The following is a 27,651-nucleotide window of genomic DNA, read 5'->3' as shown; positions in this document are numbered from 1 at the left end:
TACAATATTAAAAATAAGATAAATAAATCAATCGACTACCATTATTCCGATAGTCGTATCGGTGAATGGACTGATAACGAAGAGCTTTGACCAACATCTCAAGAACCTCTCGCTAAACAGTTGGATTAAGGGCCCGATACAAAAGGCAGTTATCCTAGAAACCGCGCGCATCGTGAGAAGGTTCCTGTCTGTAGCCCTGACCACTGGTTGTTTGAGTCATGGGATTCCGCAGCCGATGGTGCTCTATTTTTAATATAATATATTTTGTATATTTTTTTGTTTTATATATGAAATGTAATATATTAAGAATAACATTAATAAATGAATAAGAAAATTATAAATGTCAATGTTAAGATGGATGGATAGATGTTTGTTGCAAGTTATCTCCAGAACAGCTCAAGGTATCTTGATGAAATTTGACATGGGTGTAGAACATGGAAGAACATATAAGCTACTCATCAAGTTTAATTTTAATCCGGAGTCGCGGGCTATAGCTAGTGTTTTATAATGATCGTAAAGTCTGTTGTTTTAACAAAGATTGCTGGGATAAAAAGCACTAATTTGAATTTTGAAAATGGACAATAACATCATTGTTTAGATTTAAAAGTTATTACCTTGACTATATTCATTCAGCTTTATGTTTAAATTATGTATTTTTTATATGTTCTTCATTTCCGTATATACGAAAAACATTTCGTCTGCAAACAATAATCAACAGCATCTAAACGGCAAACAGATGAGAAGATATATAATAAAATACCTTAAATTAAAAATAATATTCTATTCAACTTGAAACATGAAATGAAAACATTTAGAGAAATAACATTCAAGAGGGTTGCCAATTAAACTTACTGAAAAAACAACGTAAAAAAATGGTACTCGGGAAATTAAACTAAAAGAAATGCGATCCCGAAATGTTTTCAAATTGTATACAAATAAGCAAAGAGTCATTTAAACTGCAAGATTCAACATCGAACACTTGATGTAAACGAAATGACGTTTATTAGAATAAAATGAAAAAAAAACTCGTACGTACCCATTCCCATTTGGAAAGAGCAATGCCGGCATTTCATTAAATTCTCTTAAAAAAAAAGGAGAAATTCTTTTGAGTATTATAATTATAGCTTCGTTAAACTCTATACTTTGCCGGGAAAAGTAAAGAGCGAACTGAAAGGAGACTTTTTTCTAAAAAAAAATGTAAACGGATGGTTAAAAATACGTTTCTTAATTGACTTTGAAAACGCCACAGGGTCCTCGAAGAGGCGTTTCAGTAATACTTTCATAATTTTTACTCATTAATTCGAATGTTTTCGGCTGGAATTTTAGACTTTAAAATGTTTGTAACTAAGGTTAGAGTCCTTTGATAAAAATTCAAATAAGTATTCAAAAAAATAAATTCCGAGCACAGCCGTGTTCTATTTCAGAGGTTTCGTTATACGATAGACTCACTGCATCGCTTACAAGTACAAAAAATATTACGCAGCAAGTTTAGATTCTAGGCCGATTGCTAAAAAAAAAACATCCAAAAAGCTATTTTAGAACGAGCAAACTTTTTTCTGTAACAAAAACTTCGATACACCTCGAGTAGTGAACGAAATACTGATAGAATACTCGAAAAATATTTTTTAATTAAACTGAAAATCTAAATAAGTGGCTTCTAAAAAGAGAATATTGAATAAAGCAAACCGAAGCAGCAATTTGTAGGTTCTTTTTATAGAGTTATAAAAAACTATCTCAATACGAGTACTCAAAATTGATGATTAAATAATTTTATAGGTTATATTTTTATTGTGGCTTAGCATCAAATACTTCGACTAAATTAAAGATACTAAGATATTCAGTAGATAGTCTATAAGGATAACAAGTTGAAGTGCCTATTTAATTTTATAGGATAATACTATAATGTGACAACTGTTCAAGCTACAGGACGTTAAATTTTCATTATTTTTTCTATGTTGCTGGCCACTTTTAAATTAATTTCAAAAAAGTTTAGAATAAATAAATTTTCTTTTAAATTCCATTAAGATCACCAGGTGATGTAAGCCTCAAAATTTAAAAAAAAAGCTCCAAAATCGAATGGACGCAAGTTCGAATTTCGAAACTGGATACATGACAGGCGTGAGGGGGCCCGCATACTATCCGTTGCTACCCCATCGCATTCAGCCAGCGTAAATTGAACCGCGCTTAAAACCCGCACACCCCCTCTCTCATCATTTTGTTGTACCATTGAGGGGGCGGTGATGGATCATTTGGGCTGGTGTTTTGTTTATAATACATATTTGTGCATGGACTGTGCACGCGATCGGCTCGTGCGCGAGCTCGGCTGCACACAGACATGTACACAGATACACAGCAACACTTCTGATTGTCTCTACCTATAAACAAGAAAAAAAGTGTGGAGTCGTCATTGAGAATTAAAAATTTAATAACCATTTTATAATTTATAAGGTTAAGTTATTTTAAACTATTGTCTGACTATTTAGGTACTTATGTTAAGCAATTTTTTTTGGCTTAACCCTCAAAGAAGGGTACTACTGTTGCGTAGAGTTTGCATAGACAACAGATAACTTAAAATTAGCCGACCAATTAGTCTTGTACCGATTTTAGTAATTGCAACGTTGTTATTATAATGCTTAAGATGTTATATCGAAACACGATTAAGCATTAATTTGATTTTAGCTATAGACAACGTAACTTAAGATCTTATTCCCTTTGATGTCTAGATCTAAAAATGTCGTCCAAAAATTGCATAAACACTAAGCACGAACTCATACCGATCGGGAATGATGTTTGCAAAAAAAGCTAGCTCTCCCCTGGACGCAGACGGGTGGAGGCGAGTGGTAGGGGCGCGTGGGGGGAGGGGGAGAGTGTTTTTATTTTTCGCGATTGGCGGATTGCAACGGGAGTAATGATCGATGGAATTAACGTGCGCCGCTGGCCACCTAGGAAGCTCGTCCAATTTGAATTTCGGATGACGTTGCTTAGCACCGGGAAGGGAAGGAAAAGAAAAAACAAAAGCCATGTCTATGGAAAATAAATGCTGGCTGGTAACATTGTTCGAAATTTAAATTTGTCGCCATTATTTCGATCAGTTATTGTGCGCTAATGCTCAATACATATTCTTTTATGATCCGATTTAAAAACGTATTTGAATTCCTCTTTTCTGTTCATTTTTATTATCAATAATGAGGAATTTTGTCATGACTAGTTTAAGTCGCTTTAGAGTTACCAGCTAGTCTTGGTAATCCTAAATAAGATATACAAATAATTAGGGAAAAAATATATTTCGCTATTACTGGCCACCAAGGTATATGCAACTATTAAAAGTCACGACGAAAAAGTTAACAATCGCAAATATGTGTGCATTAAAACTTAAATAAACATACTTTGTAACTTCAGAAAAAATTAAAATCTTCCAAATAACATACAAAGTCATAAAACTTTCCCCCGCCAACCCTGCAATCTCCATAAAACAACGTCCATAAAAATATTCGGGACGCATAAAAATCTCTTCAGCGTTCGTTTGGTTTTTTTTAGCAGCATTGCGCCTGGCCTGCACCCCTGTCCAGACCGATATTGGATAAGCTTTATATCCTATATATTTCGATACGTTGCCCGTTTACAAATTAAACACACCCCGTTCGTATATTGCCCTCCCTCGCCCTTATAAATTCACATACATACTATATGATTTATAACCAACACACACATTTGGCATAATTGAAAAATGGCCGAGAGAGCTAATGGACGCGTATGATCGGACACAAAGCAAATAATTCGCGTTCCCGCCATCACAGCACCGCAATATGAATATGGATATTGAGAAATTTTAAATTTGTCGACTCGAGTACCAAAGTACCGAATGAAAACGTGCCTGCACATAAAAAAATGTAATCTTACCTATAGCGTGAAAACTGGAAACCATAGCTTAAAAAACATGGTCACATTTTAGTTAAAAGACGTGCAAAATAAGTTAGCCGATTTTAAAAAAAAGTTTGCTAAATACAAATGTATGTTATACTAGCAGTCGCCCGCGTCTCCGTATGCCCGGAATTAAAACAGAACATTATTAGTATATGTATTCATCCAAACTATGCTCTACATATATGTCAAATTTCATTGAGATTCTTTGACACGTTTTGGAGATACCTTCTAACATTCATACACACATCCAAACATTCCCATTTATAATATTAGTATCAAGTAAGATTTTACTTTAAATATAAAAAGCCATAGTATTTCAAAAATGATATTGCATTAATAAAAAGTAAAGATGACGTTTGCTGTCAAAACTGTCAAATTTGACAGATGAAGTCTCATTAACGATTAAGCGGATTAAATAATAAACATAGCTTTAGATAATCTGTACTTTTATAGTTTTAAATTATGTAACTTATGATAAAACCTGATTATGTATTAGGCCTTGTCAGTAAAAAAGTGAAATAATATTTTGTATGAGGATCTAACACGAGTTTCCTTTTTTTCTACGCTACGAAATATAACGCAATAAGTCAAAACTGTTTGATGGCACATCTACAACCTAACATTTCTTTAGAAAAACGGCACATTTATACGTAAAGGTTCCCAACCCCTGATCTAGTCTAGTCACTAGTTCATTTGTGTAATACTAAGTAACTCGTCTAGCAACCACGTGGTATCATAAATAGTTAATTTGACCCAATGCCGGCAACACTGCAAAGTTGTCGGGAACGCTCTGCATCCCGACGGAGAAAGTTGTTCAGTTGAACTAGTGGGGCCTGTTTATGTGTGCGTCAGTTGACTCCGTTTTGGCGGCAAAAGTGACAGTTCGAACTTTCATTCTCTATGATATCGTCCTTCATATTTTTATTGTACTTTACAAATGTGTCAGAATATAAATAAAGATTATTTGTTAAATGTAAATAACCAAATTAATACGTAGAAAATTCATATAATATTTCTATCCAAAACATTAATGTAACCTTTTAAATTACATATTAAAACAAGACGTAAATTAATCATGTTTCATTATTGTTAATTTACTATACTATTATAATATTATACAAAGGAAATATTCAATTGTTTTAAACAGACTCCGAAATTACTAAGCCGATTTCAAGCCACACTACACTAACCCTGGATGAAATAGACGATGTTTATTACTAGATTTTTAGCGTATTTAAACCAACATAAGTCTTTATCACCATCGCGATCATTTGCTTTACGTCTTAGTATTAACAAAACATCCAAAACTTTAGGTGCAAAGTACACAAAGCACTACTCGACTACAGGAAGTGATGGCGTGTCCCAAACTTCTGAAACGCGGGCTTTCAGGGTTCATTCACCTTTCCAGACGACGCCCGTTCAACGTCTTACAAACACCTGTACATTCATCAAAGTCTTTATGCCTATAGGTATAAAGTTCATTATAGCTTGCAATTACATTCCTTTAAAGTTTGCCCAGCAACCGACCTTGTGAAGTTGTTGCAACTTTTATTTTTATAACACTAAGGTGCATTTCAGATCGTTAAAAATCCTGAAACGTCACGCTTAGCTTTTCTTATGATGAATTCCTTTTGGTAACACTGAATTTTATGTTCGAGACAAAGAAAATAATTGTAACAATTGAATGTTTTGTTTAAAAAAAACTAAGTAGGAAAGGAAATTAAAGAGTTTTTTTGACAATATGACGTTAGAAGGGGCTACGATAATAAATTTCCTCTATTTTTAATAACTTAAGAATAATATTAAAATTTAAGCGTCAATAGCCTAATGGTTAAGGGTACGGATTTCCGATCACGAGGTCGGGGATTCGAATCCCGCCATTCGACAATTGTCGTAAACTATATCCTAGCACAAGCCTAAAGCTTAGTTAGAATGGTAAAAGAAATATTAGTACATTTACAAAATATTCTGCTAATATTTTTTACCAAAAAAAAATTGAGCAGTCGCCCTTGTAATTTTATTACTTTTATTAAAATCATAAATTAAAAGAAAAATAAGAAATCTATTAAAACTTTTAAACTTAATCCTTCGCTAAAATTCTTAAATATTAGGCCAGTGATTTACATGTTTGTTCTTAATTTAAAATTTAATTTGTCACATAATTTTATTATCTGTAACAAGTAATGTGACATTTACTTTTATAATCTACATCGATACGAATCAAATCTGTCAAAATTTGCAATATGGCCACCCACGTTAAAGATTTTTTTTTAAATCCTTTAATTTAAATCGTATAATCGATATCATATACGAACTTCGCGTGTCTTTAAAATAAGGATGAAAGTGCATTGATCCCTTTTTATTTATTACTTTTACTTTTATAATTTATAACCTAACCTTGCGTGTAGCGATGTAATTTAAATTAGATATTTTGCATTAAGCTAATAAATATAATCTTATCATATTAATTTATATACGGACATAATTATCAGTTCAAATAATCAAATACCGCTTTCTTAATTTCTCCTCTTTCCCCTACGGATTGTCAGCACAGTACTCCATACATCCCTGTAAGCAGCCATATTTGTATTCACTCCCTTCTTACGCATATCCTCGCTCACACAATTCATCCATACTTACTGTTAAAACTTCTATTTTACTCTAAATATTTAACCCAATCAATGATGCCTTGTGTTGGTCTCAGTCTTACTAAGCACTAAAGTAAATCGTACTTAGTCACATTAATATTATTACCTGTTTTTTTTTTTAATTTTGTTTTTTGGAAATTATATTTAAGTACGAATGACTAATAAAATATGAATAATATTTTTCGACCTTACCGATAGAAAAAGTTAAGTTTATGTTTAAGTTGATTATCGATAAAACACGAATAAAATGACATTTTCTAAAAATGATTCCTAGCTAGATCGATTTATCGCCCCCGAAACCCCCTATATACTAAATTTTATGAAAATCGTTGGAGCCGATTTCGAGATTCCAATTATATATATACAAGAATTGCTCATTTAAAGATATAAGATAAATTCGAAGGTATCTCCAGACGGTCTGAACGGAAATCGACGAAATTCAGCACACATATAGAACATAATCTGGAAGAACACATAGGCTACTAATTAATTATTTAATTCCGTGCAGACAGAGTCGCGGGCGACAGCTAGTAAACTAATAAAAACAAAATTTCTTTACCAAATGTGTCTAAAGAACGATATGAATAGCCTTCCACTTTAGAATGATGTACTTTCTTACTGAATGTCCGTGTTACATTTGAAACGCTACTTGCCTAACATTTGAATAGGAAACAAAATTCTTTCCTAGTTCACTAAACAAAGTGTCTTTAAACTGTATTATGAAGGAAAGGAGTAAATCTTTTTCTGCAAAAAGTTCAGACCGCAACTTTGCCTAATGCAAGATATTCACGGATGTTTAACGTAATAGCGTGTTGGCACTGCAATGCAGATAAATTGTTTGATAAATAGAATTGGTAATTTAATTTATTGAGTGGTAATAATGAGAAAAATAAACAAAACAAGAACACGAAATTGTAATTTTTAAACTTAAATCGACTCTGGCCGTGGCTAAAGCATACTAAACTAAGGAGAACTATGCAATGCCATGCAATTGTCATATTGATCAAACTAAAAGACGAAAACTTATGCGTCTTTTATATTATTTCTGGTAAACGAACAAACGGTCACCTGAATTCGATGAAGCGACCGCTGTCCACAGCGTACAGACATCTGCAGTTGTAGATGCCTTGTCTACCTATAATCGACAGAGGCAGAGACAAACGACACAGAGACAGAGATAATTTCGCCTTGCTCATCATCCACATAGTAACAGAAATATTATCTCTTAACACGTGACGTTGTTAAAACAACACGCTCGGATGCTGTAGAGGCATTGTGACCGAGCTTGGAGCCCAGTCAGCGATGTTCCGTGCATAATCTGGTAAAAATAGTGACCCTTGTCTCCGCTCGAGGGCCGTCTACAATGCAGCGCTGTCTTTTTATTTCTGTCTCGATGATGCTTTATTATGCGGAACACTGACAACGAATATAATGAAGTGCTATCACGTATTGATATTTATTAAAAACTGGCTGTCGCCCTCGACTCCATACGAGCGTAATTAAAAAAAGTATTATTATTAGTCTATGTGTTTTTCAAGACTATGTTCTACATCTATGGCATGCAGCCGTTTATATGGGAAAAAGAAAAGGGCTGTTTTTAGGATTTTCCCGGTAATTATTTGAATTTTTCGAACGAACAGCAATTGATTTTTATATATATATATAGATAGATTATAAGGAAAACTAGGATTGTAAAACACATAGACATTTGAATAATGCATTTTTTGTACTCTTAATATTAACTAATTATAATATAGTTCCTGTCAAATTTCCCGCCAAAAAGTGACAAACGTCAGATCCTAGTATATAGTTGAAAATTAATAAGAAAAAGTAGCAGTAGTCGTTTTTTCTTGTGAAATTTTGTTAATACAGAGTATATATAGAACTATCTATTCTTCTATACAGATTATAAATAATCGAATACATCCACCGATGTGGTGATATATTTCTTGATCCTGCGTCCGCCGCGCGCGTTCATCATTAGCTGGAAATAAACCCGTCCCTCTCCGCCCCACGACATTTATATCGCGCCTATCCTTTCGCACATAATCACCACTCATTAAGGTACCAACATTTAAAAAAAAAGTCTAATTTAGTTAACTAATAATATCTTAGGTTATGTTGAAATACAATTATAGAAATGATATTTTATAAAAGAGCAATTAAGTTATTGACTAGTAGAACCGTTACATCAACAAAAACACAACATAAACAATAACATAACTCACCCGTAACCCAGAGAGGTAGACAGAGAGTGGTCCGTAGTCCGTCCGGACTTCCATTTGGTATGATCCTGACACACCTTTGTCGCTTCTTCTACATTTATACCAACCTTTTTGAATATTTCATCAATCAAAATAAATAAATAATATTGATTAAATAGTCGGGTCGATAATAACGCAACTATTTACAAGACATAAATTCATCATCATCAGCTCACTATACGTCCCCACCGAGGGGCTCGGAGCCTACCCTAAGTTAAGGGTGATTAGGCCATAGTCAACCACACTGGCCAAGTGCGGGTTGGTGGACTTCACACATATCTTTGAATTTCTTCTCAGAAATGTGCAGATTGCATAACGATGTTTTCCTTCACCGTAAGAAAGTCGGATAAATGTACATATGTAAATCGGAAATAGAAAAACACATTGGTACATGGCGGGATTCGAACCCAGGATCTGCAGATTGCAAGTCAAGTGCTTGACCACTGAGCCACCGACGCTCTCACATAAATTACATATAATCAAATATAATTGAATAAACATAGATTGAACTGAAGACTATCTGAATAAGAGTGCTTCTTTTGTACCCGTTAATATCCAATCTCTTTGAACCTAGATATTTCTATGCTATAAAAATATATTTGTCAATATTAACCAATGTAAACCGATTGTAATTGTTGAACGAATGATTTGCAAGTCGTAGACTTTCTAATAAGATGGCTAAAGATATAGTTTTTTATGATATAAGGTGGCATACGGGCAATGATCAACCTAAATTCAACATTATAGCAAAAAGACCGCTATCCAAACACATGCACACTTACAGAAGCGTTGCTTACCTTTAATCGACAGAGTAGAGGACGCGCAGGAAGAGAATATTTCTCACCCGCCAAATTCAGCTGCCCTTCCCATCTCCTCTTTACAAGAAAAGAGTGCGTAGGGAAACAGAATCAAAATAAGGCCTCTAGCACGAAAAAATTGCCACATTCTTCTACTAGTGCTGCACTTTATAATTTTACCGCATATTGTAGCTTTTCTAGACCTGCCTAATGTTATTTGTGTAGTCACTAATTTGTTTTAATCGCAGATTTGCTAGTTTAATTGCTTCCAGGTGCTCGAAAAGTAATAGGAACATGTCAAATATAAATTAAATATGATTATTACTTACACTTTATTCAAAGCAGATTATAATAAGATTTTATAGCAAAATTATCCTTCTGAGAATTGACCGCGTGCGCTGTGAGTCAGAACTAGTTGCAGGTAGGTGACCTACCTCGCCCCCTGCACACCTCGCCTCACACCGCGCACCCCGCGGCCGCGACATTGCCGACTTTCAATGTTATTGTCAACCACTCAAAATTCGATCGTTTTCGTGGGTTGCCGTGTTACCTTATTTTTTTTAATACATATTCCTGTCTCTGTTTTGTCAAAGAGAGTGAAAGGGATGATAAGTCAGTGTGAGTGACATTACAAGATGACAACATTTAAAAATAAAAGTTCACTTTTGTTTTGCGGTTCATTTTCTTCCTTTTTACTTGTGTCTTGTGTTACCTCTACAATAATATAATAAAATTCTGGCTAAAAAATATATTTTTTTTAATTTTTGAAAAGATTTTCAACCTTAGCAACCATAAATCCTAGTCCTAACAACATTCTTTGACTACATGTAAAATGTCATTAAAATCAATTAAATCTTAAGACACGACTAATACTTTGAAAACATAAACGACGATACAACAAAAGTTGTAATTTTAAGCACAATAAACATGTGTTTGTCAAGTGCGTCTAATGCGTCCAATGCATCCAATGCTTCCAATGCGTCTTATGCGTCCAATGCGACCACATCTCAAACTCCAGGCTTATTATAGACGCCTGCGAGACGGATATCATGGTGACCACTCATCGTTGCACTCCCGTTAACGACAAATGATTCAATACACTGTATACATTAATTATAAATTAATATTTTTGCACCTATTATGATCAATTTTTTAATAATATAATCGACCTTTCGTATGTTTATAGTTTCCTCAATTTTAATATTGCGAAATCATGATATTTCGATTTTCTTGTGACATCCTTATCATTTTTCGTGTTGATAAATGTTATTAAAATTATGTTTTAAAATTTTCCAAGCTGTCCGGTATAATTTGTTGCTTATTTAAATAAGGACAAAAAATAAGACTTGATATTCCAAATGTTTATGTACGTCTACTGTGGCATTATTATTTACCTTAAGGTAAGGTGCATGTGCATTTAATTTTTATTATCAGTCGTCTACAATCTTTGTATGACGTCAATAATACGCTTACATACGTAAATTATCCATAATTATGAAAGCTCTGTATTAGTTTGTTGTTTTCAATTTTTAACTTAAGGTACGGTGTGCGGCATCGAAAAATAATTACTATTTTTATAGCGATTTAACCGCTCGGTTGGCGGCAGTTATGCCCGATCCTAATTGTTGCTGATGGGCAACTAGGATCTTGTCTGTTCCTAACAGAGTCCGCTACGGCTGCAGATATTTCGGCATTTAGCTTAGGTGCTTGTAACAACCTACAATTGTCGGGTATGAGGTAATCTTTTAATAAATTATCTTTCTTATATCTAGGCAAGCCCTTAACCAAAAGCGGAAGCCATAATTTAGCCAAACTTTCGTGGATTTTTTCTCCAAACTCTGAGATGTCACCGGTTGACTCACCGAGGGCTTCTAAAATATCAGGGTCCAACTGTGGATCGCCTGATTCGCCTCTTGTATCCGGTAAAGGGCCAGGATCGGGATCGGGCGCGAGCTCGGGCTCCACGACGGGCTCAGGCTCATTGTTTTGTGGCGCAAGGCTTTGTTCCAAACATTCAGTATCTACAACCAAAATATTTATTAACTTAGTTACTTCAACGAGCGAGGCTCACGGCCTGCTCCAATGAAGAATTTTGTTTCAACGAACGAGGCTCGCGGCCTGTCCTGATGAATAATAATGTTTCAACGAACAAGGCTCACGGCCTTTTCTGTTGAACGTCGATAGCGTGTTCGATAATCGACAAGTGGTATTAGAACACAAGTATTATGTCCATCCACATGTTGTTAACAAATAATGTAAACAATGTCTAAAGAAAAAATTATTACGCCTACCTTCGTCATCCGAAGAATCAGATATGATGCGAATACGGCGACGTCGTCCGATTTCGCGTTCTCTTAATTTTCTAATCTTACGTTCGTAATGTGATATTTGATCTGCAGCACTACGTTTCGGCATTGTTCTTTTCTTTTCCTCTTTCTTAAGTTGACGCGTGTTGTTGTCACCGTGCACGAAAAGGGAATGAACTCGGAATGGTCTCGCACCCTGTCCTCGACTCGCCGGAAGTGGAGGTAAGTCGCGTGAAATTCAAATTTCAACTTAGTAAATTGAGTGTCTTTTAAGCGTGCAAAGTCACCTGTAGGTTGAGGGGACTACCTGGTTAATACTTATATCTTCAAATGAAGCGATTCATATAATAACGATCGAACTTCACTTGAGAAGTTCGTTTGATCTTATATTATCAGTCGTCTACAATCTTTGTATGACGTCAATAATACGCTTACATACGTAAATTATCCATAATTATGAAAGCTCTGTATTAGTTTGTTGTTTTCAATTTTTAACTTAAGGTACGGTGTGCGGCATCGAAAAATAATTACTATTTTTATAGCGATGACTACATAAACGCGAGTGTCCCGCGCTGGAGTGTCCTAGAGGACATTAGCATTTGTCGAGGGGCGTCGCGGACGGAAATAGCGCGGGCGGCGCGTCACCAATGCGCGTCGTTTGCTTTATGGCCTGTTATTGCAAACCTTTCGCTTTAATTACTGCGAACCGCCATTTTGATGATTTGTTGATCATAACCTTTTGGCGCCAAATCTTCCTTTTGACAGATCACCTAGAAGTCAAAGGCATCACCCGTACAGCCAAATGCCAAATGAATTTCTTTTTTTATTCAAGTACTTTTGACAGATCAAGTGGAAGGTAAAGGCATCACCCGTACAGCCACATGCGAAATACTTTTTTTATTTCAAATAATCAAAATACGTAAAAATTCACAACAACGAATTGTTTTTAATTAAGTGTCGAAATAGCCTTTTCGTGTCGCTCGTGACTTGGTCGCTCGCGGTCCGCAGTATTTATTTCAGGAATAACAAAGTGCAACCATGTTACATGGACTGTTTTAATGTTTTATTGCATTGGGTACCATTCTTCGGTTGTCGCGAGCGTACAAACATGCCATTAATTACAGTTGAAACCGTTAAAAAGATTTACAACGTCATTCCTTAAAACTTAAACATTATAAAGGTTTTGTTTTGTTTTAATTAATTCTGTCTGATTCAATATTAAGGTCAATTAATGTATTGCTTGTCGACCTAGATATTTAAGCTGTTTAAAAATATAACCTCAAGTTTTAAGTGGAGTCTTATACTGGTAATATTAATTACAATTTCCGATATCTAGTTCAAGTTCTCTTAAAATTTAGTTCGTAAAAGGTCGAATCTATTCAAGATGTGCAGATGAGAAGTGGCCCTTCCGCGACTTGGGTACTCGATTTCAGCAGGGTTGGTTTGTTCTTTTTTACGTTCATTGGTTGTTCGATGTTCTCAGGGCTGTGCAGTGCATTGCCCTGTACCAAAATAAATTGTCGCGACGAGTGTCATGCAGCGTGCATGGTGAAGCGTGCGTGGTGCGTACGATCGGTAACGATGTTGTGGAGATTAAAATAGGGTTGCCACTTGTTATAAAACTGTAAATCATGACCGTAATGACAATTTTTTTTATAAATCTAACTGCAATGTCAAACTAAAATGTACTGCAACTTTAATTAGTTAGTAATTATAACATTCCTTTACGAATACATGTTTTGTTGAGGTAGGTCAAGTATTTACAATTTCAGGAATAACTTTTTAGTTGATCTTAAATGAAATATTTTAAAACAAATGCTTATAAATATAATACTAAATATTAACATTTCCCCAACACCAGTGTGTCCGCATCCTTTAAATCGCGACATTGAAAATTTTACGAGTGCCATTTATGTGTCGTCCACTTTTTATGCGTCTGCAGGCGCTCGGCTTTTTGCGAAATGTCTTCATTCATCGCGTCTTGCGTACGTAGTACTCAAGTAAACGTATTTTGCATTACCATGTCAATGTATTCACACACTGGCCGTTTTCATAACTGAATATAAAACCTTTTTTTTTACCTGTTCTGACACATGTAAGATGTTACGTTTCTGTGCAAAAAAATTGTTTTGACACTGGCTGAAAAATATGGTGCAAAAAAAAGTGTATTTTTTTTTTGTAAATAATTCTGGCTGGAAATTCAAGTATGATTCAAAGACCAGTTTATGTCAATTATAGCGCATTTTTTTGTTTATAAATTAAGTGGGATTTATGTGAAATGTCTTTGTCTCTTAGTCTAACTGTCGGTTTCTGAGACCAACATCTCTGTATAAACATATCGTCATTCTTGTTATCTTTGACACAGGAGTGATAACAATACGTTTCAAACAGGGAATTTGACCTCAGAAACCCACTGCAAGAGACTTATAACCATATGGATACTGCTGGATGTAGATTTTCTTCTTAAAAACGATTACTAAATAACCTCATCGCTTGTCATTTTATGCAATTTTATTATAAGCAAACAGAGAAACACGTAACGAATGCAGCGAAAAAACTAAAGCCCTCAAATTGACTGGTACAAAGACGGTGGCTATGAGTCAACACGTCTCCCGACAGGCAACCACCCATCCTGTTCTCATTGTTGCTCGGACAACGGTCTTAACGAGTTTTATGAATCATCATTCTCTAAAATAACCAGTCAGTTTCCACTAACAAATCAAATTATTTTAAATACTAAAGCAAAGATTGCTTCTTGCTAAAACTTAATCGCACTATCGGAGTTCCTTTGTGAAGGTTAATTTGTGCAACTGTTTAAGTAAGTATTTAAAGACTCTGAGTGCAGTTACATCTTAGTTAAAGCACCTAAAAGATAGTGCTTAAGACATGTCTTTGTTTAAATTATTTGCCTGTTTTTCTGATTGAAGATAAAAAAAGGTCAAAATCACCCTTAACTTGGGGTGGGCTCCGAGCCCTTCGGTAGGGACGTATGGTGAGCTGATGATGATGAGTAAAAATGTTGTTTTCTTATTTAACGCGTGTGTATAAAGAGTTATCATGATTTCATCAAGAATTCCTCATCAAATAATACGTGGGCAGCAATCAGAAATAATTGCTCAAAAATCCACCGACCGACTGGCGCTAGTGTCGATCTAGATTACAAAAGCCTCACGACCTTACATACCAATATACTTTGAATCTTATTGGGTAAACAATAAATTCGATTTTGTATTTTTTATGATTAAACTTGACTCTGTCGGGATGTAATCCGGTGAGCCCGGTGACGGCTCTGGTCATGCGTGAAGGAAAAGTACAGTGCGCAGCATAAGACTTTGTTTAATTTAAAAACATACACACAACTTAAAAAGTCATTCTCTATTGTACTAGCATGGTACTTAAGGATTTTGGAATTTATTAGAAATAGATATGATGCAATAGATAGAATTGAGCGTCGGTGGCTCAGTGGTCAAGCACTTGACTTGCAATCTGCAGGTCCTGGGTTCGAATCCCGCCATGTACCAATGTGTTTTTCAATTTCCAATTTACATATGTACATTTATCCGACGTTCTTACGGTTAAGGAAAACATCGTGATGCAACCTGCATATATCTGAGAAGTAATTCAAAGAGATGTTTGTAGTCAACCAACCCGCACTTGGCCAGCGTGGTTGAATATGGCCTAGTCGTTCTTAACTTAGTGTAGGCTCCGAGCCCCCGAGCGGTGGGGACGTATAGTGAGCTGATGATATTGATGCAATGCCGCTTTGATTTAAAAAACTAAATAACATTTTTGAATTGAATAATAGACAAATGCAGCATTGCTGACTGTACCTGGAGGAAGGGGCGGACTCGCGGGACCAGTTTGCGCTGCGCCTGCGCACGTCGACCCAGCCACTGCTCGATTAACCCTCGTCTCACTGCCTTACATTTAGTAAACTCGTAGCGTGCTTTTAATGAAACAAAACCTCATTCATTCCTTTCTATTTCTAGTTAATAATTATTATAATTAGAAAAATAATATTTCGTTCGTACAAAGGTCATTAACCTATACATGTAGCTTGATAATTACTAAATCCAAGTTCTGTAGCTATAGGCAAAGACCAGATTTATTTAGAAACTAGCTGTTGCCTCCTACTTCTTCCGTGCTAAATCTACTAATAAATATAGCCCATGACGCCAGGGGATAGTGGGTTCTTATAAGTGAAATAATTCTCAAATCGGTCCAGTTTTGGAGTCTATTCAATGCAAACAATCACATCTTTCCTATTTATAATATTAGTATAGATAAATATAATATCTACGATCTTACGATATAAGTCTTTATGTCGTCTTAAAATCTTGATGTACATAAGGATTTGGGGTAACAGAATAAAATATTATTCAACTAAAAAAGTATATTTTCCTTATTTTAGTTACTTTATGATATTACGCATTCGAACGTTGAACTAAATGTTCTCCCACCGAAATTTAACGCCATCTGTTATCCAGAAATAAAACTCATTAATCCGTCACAAAAATTAATACTTTCACATCAAGAGCATGTGCATTTCCTTGTTATTTAACATAACTTACTCCATGTGAATCGTCATGCGTTAACGTTTGGAGTCCTAACAAAACGCGAGGCAAAAGAAACTGTAACGTATAGACCAAGAACTTGAAAAAGGGTTAACGCATTCCCATAGCTACGTACGTCATACGAACGCTATAATTTAAAAAGGGTTAAGACAAAAAAGAAGTTAATTCGAAATGACACCGCACATGTGAAGTCATCCGGCCGACGATACGAGATTTAAGCCCACGGTACACGTCATTAAAACCTCGACGTCAAGAAGAAATCATTTGGACGTGTTTCCTCTCGCATTATTTATACGGAGGCACGATTATAAACAGATGTTATTCGAACATAAATCTTTGTCTCATGGCTCATGTAAAGTCGCATTTACTCGTGTTTCCCGCGCAATGTACTTTCGCGCCAACTTCTCGTATTCGCAATTAAAATATAGAAACCATTTCCACTTATATTACACGAAATAACGTCCAATAAATTAATTTTATTCACAATATAAAATAAACTTTAATCAAGTCAAAGAAAAAAATAAAATTAATTGTAATTTTTAAGACACAATATTTGTCAATGTCATATTTTTATAAGCTTTTTTTACCTGTCAATACAACCCACGTCAATTATAACTGCATATTAGCGATAAATTGACATTAAAATACCGGTATTTATAGGTATTCGGGCAGAATGCATAGACTAGACCAATCTTAAACCTCACCCACACCGCCCACTTGAAAAAAACGTGTTTAAATCTAGAAATAAATGTCTAGCTTCAATAACAATGACTAATAAAATAAGATGATTTATAACAAAAGCTATTTAATGACAACAATCAGTTACGATTTATTTATAACTTTTTATGACTATAAAATTTACAAAGTAACATGATTACAATTTTCATTCAATTCTAAATTTCTTAATGGCGATATTCGGAGAATTTTATAAATTAAATATGGCTACCCAAAGATAGATAGTGTAGTCACGTTCGAGAATCAAGATATCGACAAGTCGATTGTGGCCGAGATAAGTTGGTAGCACGATTTTATCGAGGTTTAGTACATATCTGGGAAGTTATTAACGATGATGCCCGCCCAATAAGATAAATGGAGCTAGGTTTTTTAACGAAACCATAAAGCCGTTTCAATGAACAATGATGTATTTAAAAAAACGTTAAAACAGTTCCAAATTCAAATTTTAAATAACGAATAGCCTTTAAATTTTCTTAGATTCTAATAAAAAAGTAAATAGATTTGAAATGCTAAATTAAATACACGTATAGTGCTTTTATATTGTAGTAGGGGTCCAGATTTCCACGAGGTCGGGAGTTCGAATACCGCCATTCGACTATTGTCGTGAACCATATCCTAGCACAAGCATAGAGCTTAGTTGGAATGGTAAAAGAAATATTAGTAAATTTACAAAAAAAAATCTGCTAATATTAAAACAAAAGTTAATACCATTTGACTTAAGTTATTTCTTCTTTGTTACCAAAGGTTTATTTACACGATAATACTCTTGTTATTTTTTAATATTAATTAACCTATAAGTCGTAAGTCTGCTGTAAAGAAAAATGAACACACCTTACAGCCAGGCTCGTTATCCGCTCACGATTGCTGTCAGAAGCATTGACAGGAGTTGAGTTAACAAGGGCGCACCTCCATTACTCATCTGTATTTGAGCGACATGCGTTTTAAATCTGTGACCGGCCTTTTCCCGCCAAAATTATAAAACGTTTAAAAAGTTTTTGAGTGTTACCATGGTTTTTAAACTGAATAAATGTAAACGTGAAGGTAAATTTCGATTGTATAAATAATAATCGATCGATGTATAAATACAAATATACATACTAAGAAAATAACAACGTTTAAAAATCATGTTAGACGGCATTTAAAAAAATTAAGTGTCATTCACCACTCGTTGAGTTGGCCTAAAATTCTCGTGTTTAATGGTGGCTGAAAACGATTTTACATCTTAATTTTGTTTTTGTCAATTTCGCCTTGACAACTTTAATGACGATATTGCATCCGCCATTTGCATTTTCGCTTTGGGCGGGAGAAGAAAATTGATGTTTCCGCGTTTTTATCCGCTATCATTCATCTACATCGTCGGGAAAGTGAATCATTAGAAACTGCGCTCATTTTGCGAGTTCCTTCTACAGAGCGTTTAATCTCGAGACCTTGTGATTGTTTACGTGATTCTATCTCGCATGTTCCACCACCGCGCCGAGGAACGCGTCCCGCAAACCACAGACCGTATGCCACTGAGCTGCCGATGCGTATCCAAACATAATTTTGTAATATATACAGTTTGTGCATATAGTTCGAAAATACTAAACCTGACTTACATGTCTATCGATTATGCTTAATATTTTCCTTGTATTCTAATTTAAAAATATTTTCCTCATCTTTCCAGATACGACAGCACCCTACGTGCTATATAAAGATGGCGTGGAGCGCGCGCCACCAGGCACGCAATGGGGCGGCGGCGTACTCGACGGCGGCTATCAGACCATGCAGCACCAGAGCCCCGGAGGGCCATCGCCGCAACCCGAGCCACAGCTCGCCTCGCCCGCACCGTCACCCTACCCGCCGGCGCCGCCTCCCCCTGACCCAACGGCCGCCGCCGAGGACGCCGCGCAACAGCTCGCACAACAGCAGGCGCAACAACAGGCCCAGCAACAGGCGCAGCAACAACAGACCTCGCCCGACCATATGCAGGTCGACCAGCAGCTCCAGAACCAGGCTCAGGCCCAGAACCAAGACCACCTAGACCGTGGGCCATGCTTCGTGCAGCCTGACCTGCAGCAGCAATACACGCCGTACTTTAAGGAAGCTAGACCGACCAGCCACATGCTGGGCACCGGCGGTTTTCCGCTACACTATCTCAAGCAAAATGGAGGCGTATTGTCTTTAGAAGGCCCCCTTGACCAGTACGGTGCGCCTGAGCTACGCCATCTACCGGACATCGTCCAGCCAGAGCAACCGAAGCCGAGGAAACATAATCCCAACTCGGAACTTCGCCTGTTCAAATGCCTGACATGCGGCAAGGACTTCAAGCAGAAGTCGACGCTTCTGCAGCACGAGCGCATCCACACGGACTCGCGGCCGTACGGGTGTCCTGAGTGCGGCAAGCGGTTCCGCCAGCAGTCGCACCTCACGCAGCACCTTCGCATCCACGCGAACGAGAAGCCGTACGCGTGCGTGTACTGCCCGCGCTCCTTCCGGCAGCGCGCCATCCTCAACCAGCACCTGCGCATCCATTCCGGTGAGAAGCCATATACGTGCGGCGAGTGCGGCAAACATTTCCGCCAGAAGGCCATCCTGAACCAGCACGTCCGCACACACCAAGGCGAGCGATATTCACACATATATGCCCCGGTCCGCTCCCCGCGCGCCTCGCCCGCAACATGCAGCGCCGCGCGCCACCGCTGGGCTGCGAGCGAGGCGCGCGCTCCCGCCGCCCTCTCCTCGTTCGATTCGGTCTCGCATCCATTGGCCTTCCTATCAATCTATCTGTCAAATTCTCGGTCCCATGTCGCCCGCGCAGCGGAGCGCTCGCGAGACGCGGAACCGATCGCCGGACGCTCCCGTAACCGTCCCCAGTTCGATTAACCCACTCGTCGTTTACCCCCAACTGTTATTGGGATGTATAATTTACCGATTTGTACGTTTTTTGCAGACGTCTCTCCGCACCTTATATTCAAGAACGGAACGACACCGACTCTGTGGCCGCAGGACGTTCCCTATCCACCGGATGAGAATAAGGAAGAGATCCAGTCGACTTTCGGCGACGCGGACGGCCAGAATGGGGAGCAACGCGGATCGTGCTTCTCGCCAGGCGACACGGCGCAATATCCGGCATATTTCAAAGATACCAAAGGCCTCAATCACGCTGTATTCGGCTCGGGTCTGTCGTTGCAATACCTGAAGGGGGGTAAGTTGCCTGATGTTTTAGGAGGTCGTGCGATGCCACTGTATGTTCGCTGCCCTATCTGCCAAAAGGAATTCAAGCAGAAGTCAACGTTGTTGCAACACGGGTGCATTCACATAGAGTCGCGACCGTATCCTTGCCCGGAATGCGGCAAGCGCTTCCGGCAGCAATCACATCTAACGCAACATCTGCGCATCCACACCAACGAGAAACCGTACGGCTGCGTCTACTGCCCGCGCTTTTTCCGGCAACGGACGATATTGAACCAGCACTTACGTATCCATACGGGAGAGAAGCCGTACAAGTGTACCCAGTGCGGCAAAGACTTTAGGCAGAAAGCGATCCTGGATCAGCACACCCGCACGCACCAGGGAGACCGACCATTCTGCTGCCCCATGCCCAATTGCCGGCGGCGTTTCGCAACAGAGCCGGAAGTTAAGAAGCACATCGACAACCACATGAACCCGCACGCCGCTAAGGCGAGGCGAGCGGACGCAAAGACCCCGCGGCCGCTGCCCCCCGCGGCGGCGGTGGTAAAGCCGGAGCTGTACTTCCCGCAGTGCTACGCGCCACCCTTCCAGCAGTTCCCGACGGGCGGGGAGTTCAAGCCGACGCTCGGGCCAGGCGCGCCGGGAGCCTGCCTGCCGGCACAGTGACCCGCGCCCCCGCCGCGCTGGCATCCCGCGGCCCCGCACGCGCCCTCGCACGCGACCGCGCACCACGACCTCTACGTGGACCGCCTCTACAACTAGAATGTAGGACCTTTTAGAGCCTCTAACGTCTCAAAAACGTCGATTACGGCTTTACAAAAGTATACGACTCGCCGACGCGAGCTTATAGATACTATCGAGATTTACTAAAATTAATATCGGATCGCTGTACAATGCTTCGATCTGTAAATAAATGATTGTAACGAGTCTGTCGCGACTCGACTGTACAGTGAGTCATGAAATAGTGTTACCGTCGTCGCAGCGTGTACTGGCGACGACCACGTTACTGCGCCCCATAATGTTAAGTTACCAAGTAAGAATTAGTTTCTGGGCGAGAATCGCCGGCGGATCCAGCGGCGGATCGAACCAGAGATTAGAATTTAAAGCTCTTCGTTGAAATCTAAAGACGTAAGAATTGCTCTTTTACCACTTAACAGTATTTCGCGATGAATGTTTCTGGTACATCTTTGTGCCTATTTGTAATAAATATACATACATTTTGTAGACATATTAAGTTAATTTTTATTTACGTGTTTTAAGAGATGTAATCTGGCAAACATGGGTTGCGATGAATGAATTTATTATGCTCAAAATATCGTAAAAGTAATGGTAAAATATAAAATGAATTTATGCGTAATTAGGTCGAAGATTACATCATGAAAGTGAGTAAAGATGATAACAGTCGAAGGATAAAGCAAACCAAAAACGTAGGTTACCTTCTGCCATCAAGACATTTTTGTTGTAGTACTTATGAAAGGTTCTGTTACATTTTAATTACTCTTAATGAATTATATGAGATTATTTGAGATATATTTGTAACAATTTAGGTGCCAAATATTGTAGTAACTTTTCATTTGTCTGTCTGCTCGTACCGAGTTTGCCTAGATGTTGTTACCATACTTCCGACGATACGACAATTTGGAATGCATTGACGTGGAAAGGGTCAGACTGAGAAAGGACTGTGATAGCTAGATAGGTTAGGCGTCGCTCATTTAGCGTTAAAATTCGTGTATCGTGGCGAAATGTGATTGGGGCATCCTTTTGGAGTCGTGTGAATGTATTGAAATTGTTTCATCGTAGTTTTATAAAATTTCTCTTTTATGATGAGGACAACTCGAAATTGCCAAACATAATTTAAAAATAAAAACGTTTTATGTTCCTAAATTAATCGAAATTTTGCATTTATTTGTAAGGCTGACTGATTCCGTCGCCTTTGCTCTTTTGACTGATTGGTAAAATAATTATGAGGAGTGAGATTAGTAAATTCTATAAGGATACGCGTGTGAAACGAGCGGGGCTGGCAGCTGACCGCTCGTGCTTGTCAGAGGTGCGTCAGAATAATAATTTTGCTTAATTTTAGCTTAGACTATCAATTCTCGAATTACCAAGCAATTCGATCATTCATCGCGAAATAAAATTAGCTTTAGGGAGAATAAAAATATATATGAATTTGTCGCATTGTTGGAGTATTCCGATATTGTACGAGGCGTCCTCGGTCCATTCGCGTCCACAATAGATACAGGTAGATTTAGATCTCGGATTAATTTCTATGTTTACAGATAACAACACTGCGTACTATTATTAAAAATGCATACAATAGTAGCCCTTACGTACCACGGTGTTAAGTCTACAACCGTATGCATTTTTTTTGATAGATAAGTGTTGCCAGCCTTACAATATATCAGGTTTAATTTTTACAGGGAGATATATTAAATATATCAGCTTTATTTCGTATGTTGAATCAGTTACGGCGAGTCGCTCGGACTATAAACTGCAATAAACAATATCGGGATGCTCCAGCTGACCTTTTTAACGTTTTATCATCTCTGTTTGTACGTATAGACAACTTATATAGCTTATTTATGATATTATTGTGATGGTTTCGTTTTCCTACCGCATAAGGACTGTTACGTATTAACTATTAGAGGTAATAGTGCAAGTTGTGGGAGTACGCGGAGTCACATCACAGTTGGATACCAGTATGTTTATTATTTATCACTTTTTAAAGTGAATAACGCAATATTATGTTTATTAAGTTCCATTTGTTATTTTTCATGAAAATTATCACTCTTTGGACAGTTATGAGAAATTATAGCGAATCAGTTATGATTGACAATGTAATTTTTGGCGGGAAAATGTGACATCTATGTTTGTATTAGCGCCATAGAGTACATATGTGCAGAAACATCACGTTGGAATCACAACTGACAAGCTCCGTAAAAATGTTTATTTTCCTATTGAGTTTCCTATCAAACTTTTGGAGGTTTACAAACAAAAAAAAACACCATTATCTAAGGAAATTGAATGTTATCTTCCGTGATTAGAAATTCTCCAAAGCATTTATATGTGATCCTCCTGAGGGAGCGCGCGCTGCTACGGAACCACAGACAATAGAATAGAGTTCTGTTTCTATCAGGGGCCAAGTTTATTACTACTTACACACAGTCTTGTTTAATCTATGACATAAAATGCTTTAAATGTAAACGATGTTAGTGAATGCGAGTAGTAAATAAAATTGTATCCTGCGTATTTATAAGCCACAACACAGCAGCCTTAAACAATAATAGTTATAAGTATTTTTATACAATTTATGAAATAGTTTAACGAAAAAGTCCGCAGCGGCGCGCGCGTCCCCGGTAACAAAGTTTGAATACAATGCAGTGCCATAGCCGTCGAATAACCTCAGATTTATACTTACTAGATTTTTATACCAATACAAATGGATTTAATTTTTAAATATAAACAAAGGTGATTAAGTATACAGAGATTACAGATGATATTTTATACATTTATTACAAACAATATTATTAAAAGTAAATGTGAATTAGTCTTAAATTTTAGTATCGTACTACAATGTACTAGGTACCTTATCTTGAATATTATAAAGCAGGTTTTCTTTTATAAGTTAACAGCGTGTGTAAACTTGACATGTTAGGAGATAGGGTCAGTTTACACGGCCCGAGGCGTACGAATTATTCGAGCTGGATTACATGCGTCGAAGTAATCGCCGCGAGTTAGTGCACATATCAGATATTTAAAAGGCAGTGTTGCAATAATAAAATGCGCGTACTTATTCTGCTTTCTTATAAACGTAACACATTGATCAGAATAAGTGTTTTAGGTTGATAAAAAAAAATTCCCAGGCTTTATGCCTTGCTCATTGTTTCGTTAAGTTTTGCTCAATTATTTGGTGTAACGTTTTTTTTATCTTTATTCATGTTAGTTTAATGCGTCATATTACGTGGTTTTTTTTGTACAATACATTTAGAGAGCACGGTTTTGCTTTTCTTTAAACTCGTTAAGTATCGTAGAAATACACTGAGACATTTTTATGTAGTGAAAAAACAACCATATTTCTTCTGCTTCCCGTTGCAATCTGATTGAGCGTGGTTTTCTTATACCAAGATCTCCGTTTTAAATCATATTATCTCCGTTATGTTAACAATAATGATAGGGATGACATATTTACAGAGATTTTGGTATCAAAAACCCACGGTAAAACAAGATATATTAATTATAACATGCCGTCCAGTCTATTCGTTTTTGAATGCCCACACACATATTTTCTTTTAAATGACAACAAACACTTTCAGTAGGTTCCTATTGATAACAAAATGACAACAGATTTATGTTTCCATTCATTTACCGTTGCTAAAGGGAAGCTATGAAAATGAGCCTTGTTACAACTTAAAGGATATAAGGAATCAAATTCCAATGTAATTCAATCAGAACATTTTCACTACATTTTATTATTAGCTATATTTAATATTATTTGCATCGCTAAATAACGTTTGATTGATACCACTAAACATATATTAGTTTGTTTTAAGTTGTTACGAAATAAAAGGAGAGAATAAGATTGCTGATATGCATAACAAGAATCGTATCGATTATCAATTGTATAAAATACAATAAAAAAAATTTATTCCGTATCTTTGCTAAGCTTAGTAGCGAAATTTATGTTTTTTTAAGCTATTATAGTTATTTTTTCACTTAAACAAAATTCCTTTTCGAATGTTAAAAATGCATTTATTAATGATCTCAAGGCATTTGAAAGATTAGTGATCAGCTGATTTGTGTTCTTTTTTTAAAAGATGAATTTATTTTCCAATTTTAATGGCATTGTCTGGTAACACTAAAATACTGTTTAGGGCTGTCAATAATCTTTATATTTTATGCATAAAATGATATGTAGTAATTATTTTTAAATCTCACATTAATACGTCATTTGAAAGAAAGTCGGTTATATTTTTTAATTGCAATTTAAAAATGCAATGAATAAAATGGCTCTATTTTAGTGGCAGCCCTAATTTTGTACGTTATTATTTACACATGTATACCGCAATTTTAGAAGTTTTACAGAAATGACGCCATGTTTTTTTTTAATTACTGTATTTATGTAAGTTTTTGTGCGAAGTTAAACGCGTTTGCGTCACTTTAAAATTTTTCTTTACATTTTCAAATTATTTTCTATTAAAAAAGTAATATTAAAACAGTTTGTCTCTATAGGATGTATTATAAAATCTAAATTTGGTATACGATCTTTTTGTAAATTAGTAACATTTCTGGTAATTTATTATTTAATAAGAAATTAAGCGTGAGTAGGATTTTGGCGTTAAATTTGTCTTATTAATTAAAAGAAAAGTGTTTACTATGGGTTTTCAAAATTCAAACACGTCCAAAAATATTATCTATGGCCAGTACTAAATGAGTTTAGAAGCCTTAAAGGCCGGCAATGCATCTGCGGTTCCTATGGTATTGCTGATGTCCATTGGCGTCGTTGAACACCTCGGTGTTCCCGCTGCTCGTTTGCCCCCTTCTGTTATAAAAAAGCCTTCAATAGACGAGATATATGTAAAATACGTAATTGAATTGACAAGCATATAAATTACCTTGATGCTACAGAGTTTGTAAATGCCATTTCACTCTGTCAAGTGTTAATCGCGTCATAAACAAGAACACCTAACCTGTACCTACATTTAAAATGTAAAAAATCTACGTACCCAGAATGTTCCAATCGTTGGTTTCTAATACCAAAATCTCTGTAAATTTTCCAAGATGATAAAATGTTTTACAAGTGTTTGAACAGTGGAAACCCATAGTTAAATCGAACTGTTGTAACCCGCACTGTAACAAATTGTAATTTTTATCGCACTCTCGATTGTCGAATTATTTATTTCGAAAGATTTTTCAATAATACATTTTTTCGACTCTTTAGCAAACATATGTATTTATACAATACCGTAGTATTTCTCGTTATAACATATCCCAATATGACAGAGATTCACGGTTCCAAATTATATAAAATTAGTATGTATGTAACGTATTTTGAGTGAATCCTCGCCCATGCATAAATAATGGAGCTTAGTGTAAACGATTAAGTTTTTCTTTTAGATCGTTGGCTACGAATTATTTTGAAGTCTTCCATTTTTGCAGTAGTTTATATATGCATAATGTTGTATAATCTGTATCACCATATTCAGTTGTTTGTTTTTTTTTCATATCTTATAATGTATATTTTAAAAAGCAATGTCAAGCAATCTGCAGATGCTGCAGTGTTAGTGCAATACACGTCACGACACGTCAACACGACGTCAATTGTATATTTTAATTTTCTTTAAGGTCATAGTATTAGTGAACTTAATAATTGGTAGCCAACATAGATGGCCTATTTTGTTTTTAAACTAAACATAACCTCAAATATGTACACACTGCCACTCGCCAACCGCTGTCATGTGTATGAAATGATTAAAAAAAAAAAGAATTAATTTTTATCACAATAGCGACTTGTTGAAACAGTTCCACATAAAATAAGAGTTGTTGAATTTTTTATAAAAGATAAAACATATTAGATTTATGATCTTGTAGTCTGGATTGAGTTTTTTACAGATTTTATTGGAGGCATCGTTTCAGTTTGCAGTTAGCGTGCAGTTGCGTCGCCCGCTTAGCTTATTTTTGCTACAATACTTATTTGAGACAGATAAAGTTTACTTATACCGGATATTACAATAGTTATACACGTTTTACAATATATACAAACACATTTTTATACAATAGAGAGTTGATATGAGATATTTTTGTTTTACAACGAAGCCCTGTGAGCGACGTAGCTGCGCCCCGACATTTATTTCAATGAAATGGTGCTGTTATATTATTAATTGTACATATTTATTGTAATATACGACAATAGACTGGTAATTTTACAATGTTGTTAGGTTTCTACAAAGTTATTCGCCGAGGCTGCGGAGAATACTTCCTTATATTAGTCGAAACGACCATTTAAAGTAATTTAAAAATTTATGCAACACAATAGTTTTATCAAATGCTTTTTATATTTTATAAACGTGTCTTCAGATTGAAAAAATCGTTCTCAAAAACAATAGATAATCGTTATTTTTTTTAAAGAAGCAATTATTTTAAAGTCAAACATATTAATTTACAAAAAAATAAATTTAAAATTTGTAATTTCTATCATTTAATTATCTGTAAAACGCACAACAAATGTTTGTCTA

General features: G+C 36.4%; 1 protein-coding gene across 2 annotated transcripts in view; it reads left to right on the top strand.

The window, feature by feature from the left end:
• jim (zinc finger protein jim) overlaps positions 1 to 24,275 on the top strand; it is a 43,845-nt gene extending 19,570 nt beyond the window's left edge. Inside the window, exons 2-3 of one of the 2 annotated variants that reach the window (XM_013316802.1) lie at positions 18,912 to 19,763; positions 20,178 to 24,275. In XM_013316802.1, coding sequence (XP_013172256.1) covers positions 18,912 to 19,763; positions 20,178 to 21,085 — 1,760 coding nt within the window. In that variant the 3' untranslated portion in view covers positions 21,086 to 24,275. Of the gene's footprint in view, positions 1 to 18,911; positions 19,848 to 20,177 lie in introns of both variants that reach the window. The other variant, XM_013316801.1, reaches the window with a different exon arrangement.
• The last annotated feature ends 3,376 nt before the right edge of the window (positions 24,276 to 27,651 follow it).

Source organism: Papilio xuthus, unplaced genomic scaffold (genome assembly GCF_000836235.2).
Source record: "Papilio xuthus unplaced genomic scaffold, Pxut_1.1 DF826945.1, whole genome shotgun sequence".
Taxonomy (NCBI): Eukaryota; Metazoa; Arthropoda; class Insecta; order Lepidoptera; family Papilionidae; genus Papilio; species Papilio xuthus.
Note: the sequence above shows the minus strand (reverse complement) of the source record. Positions and strands in the feature narration are given on the sequence as shown.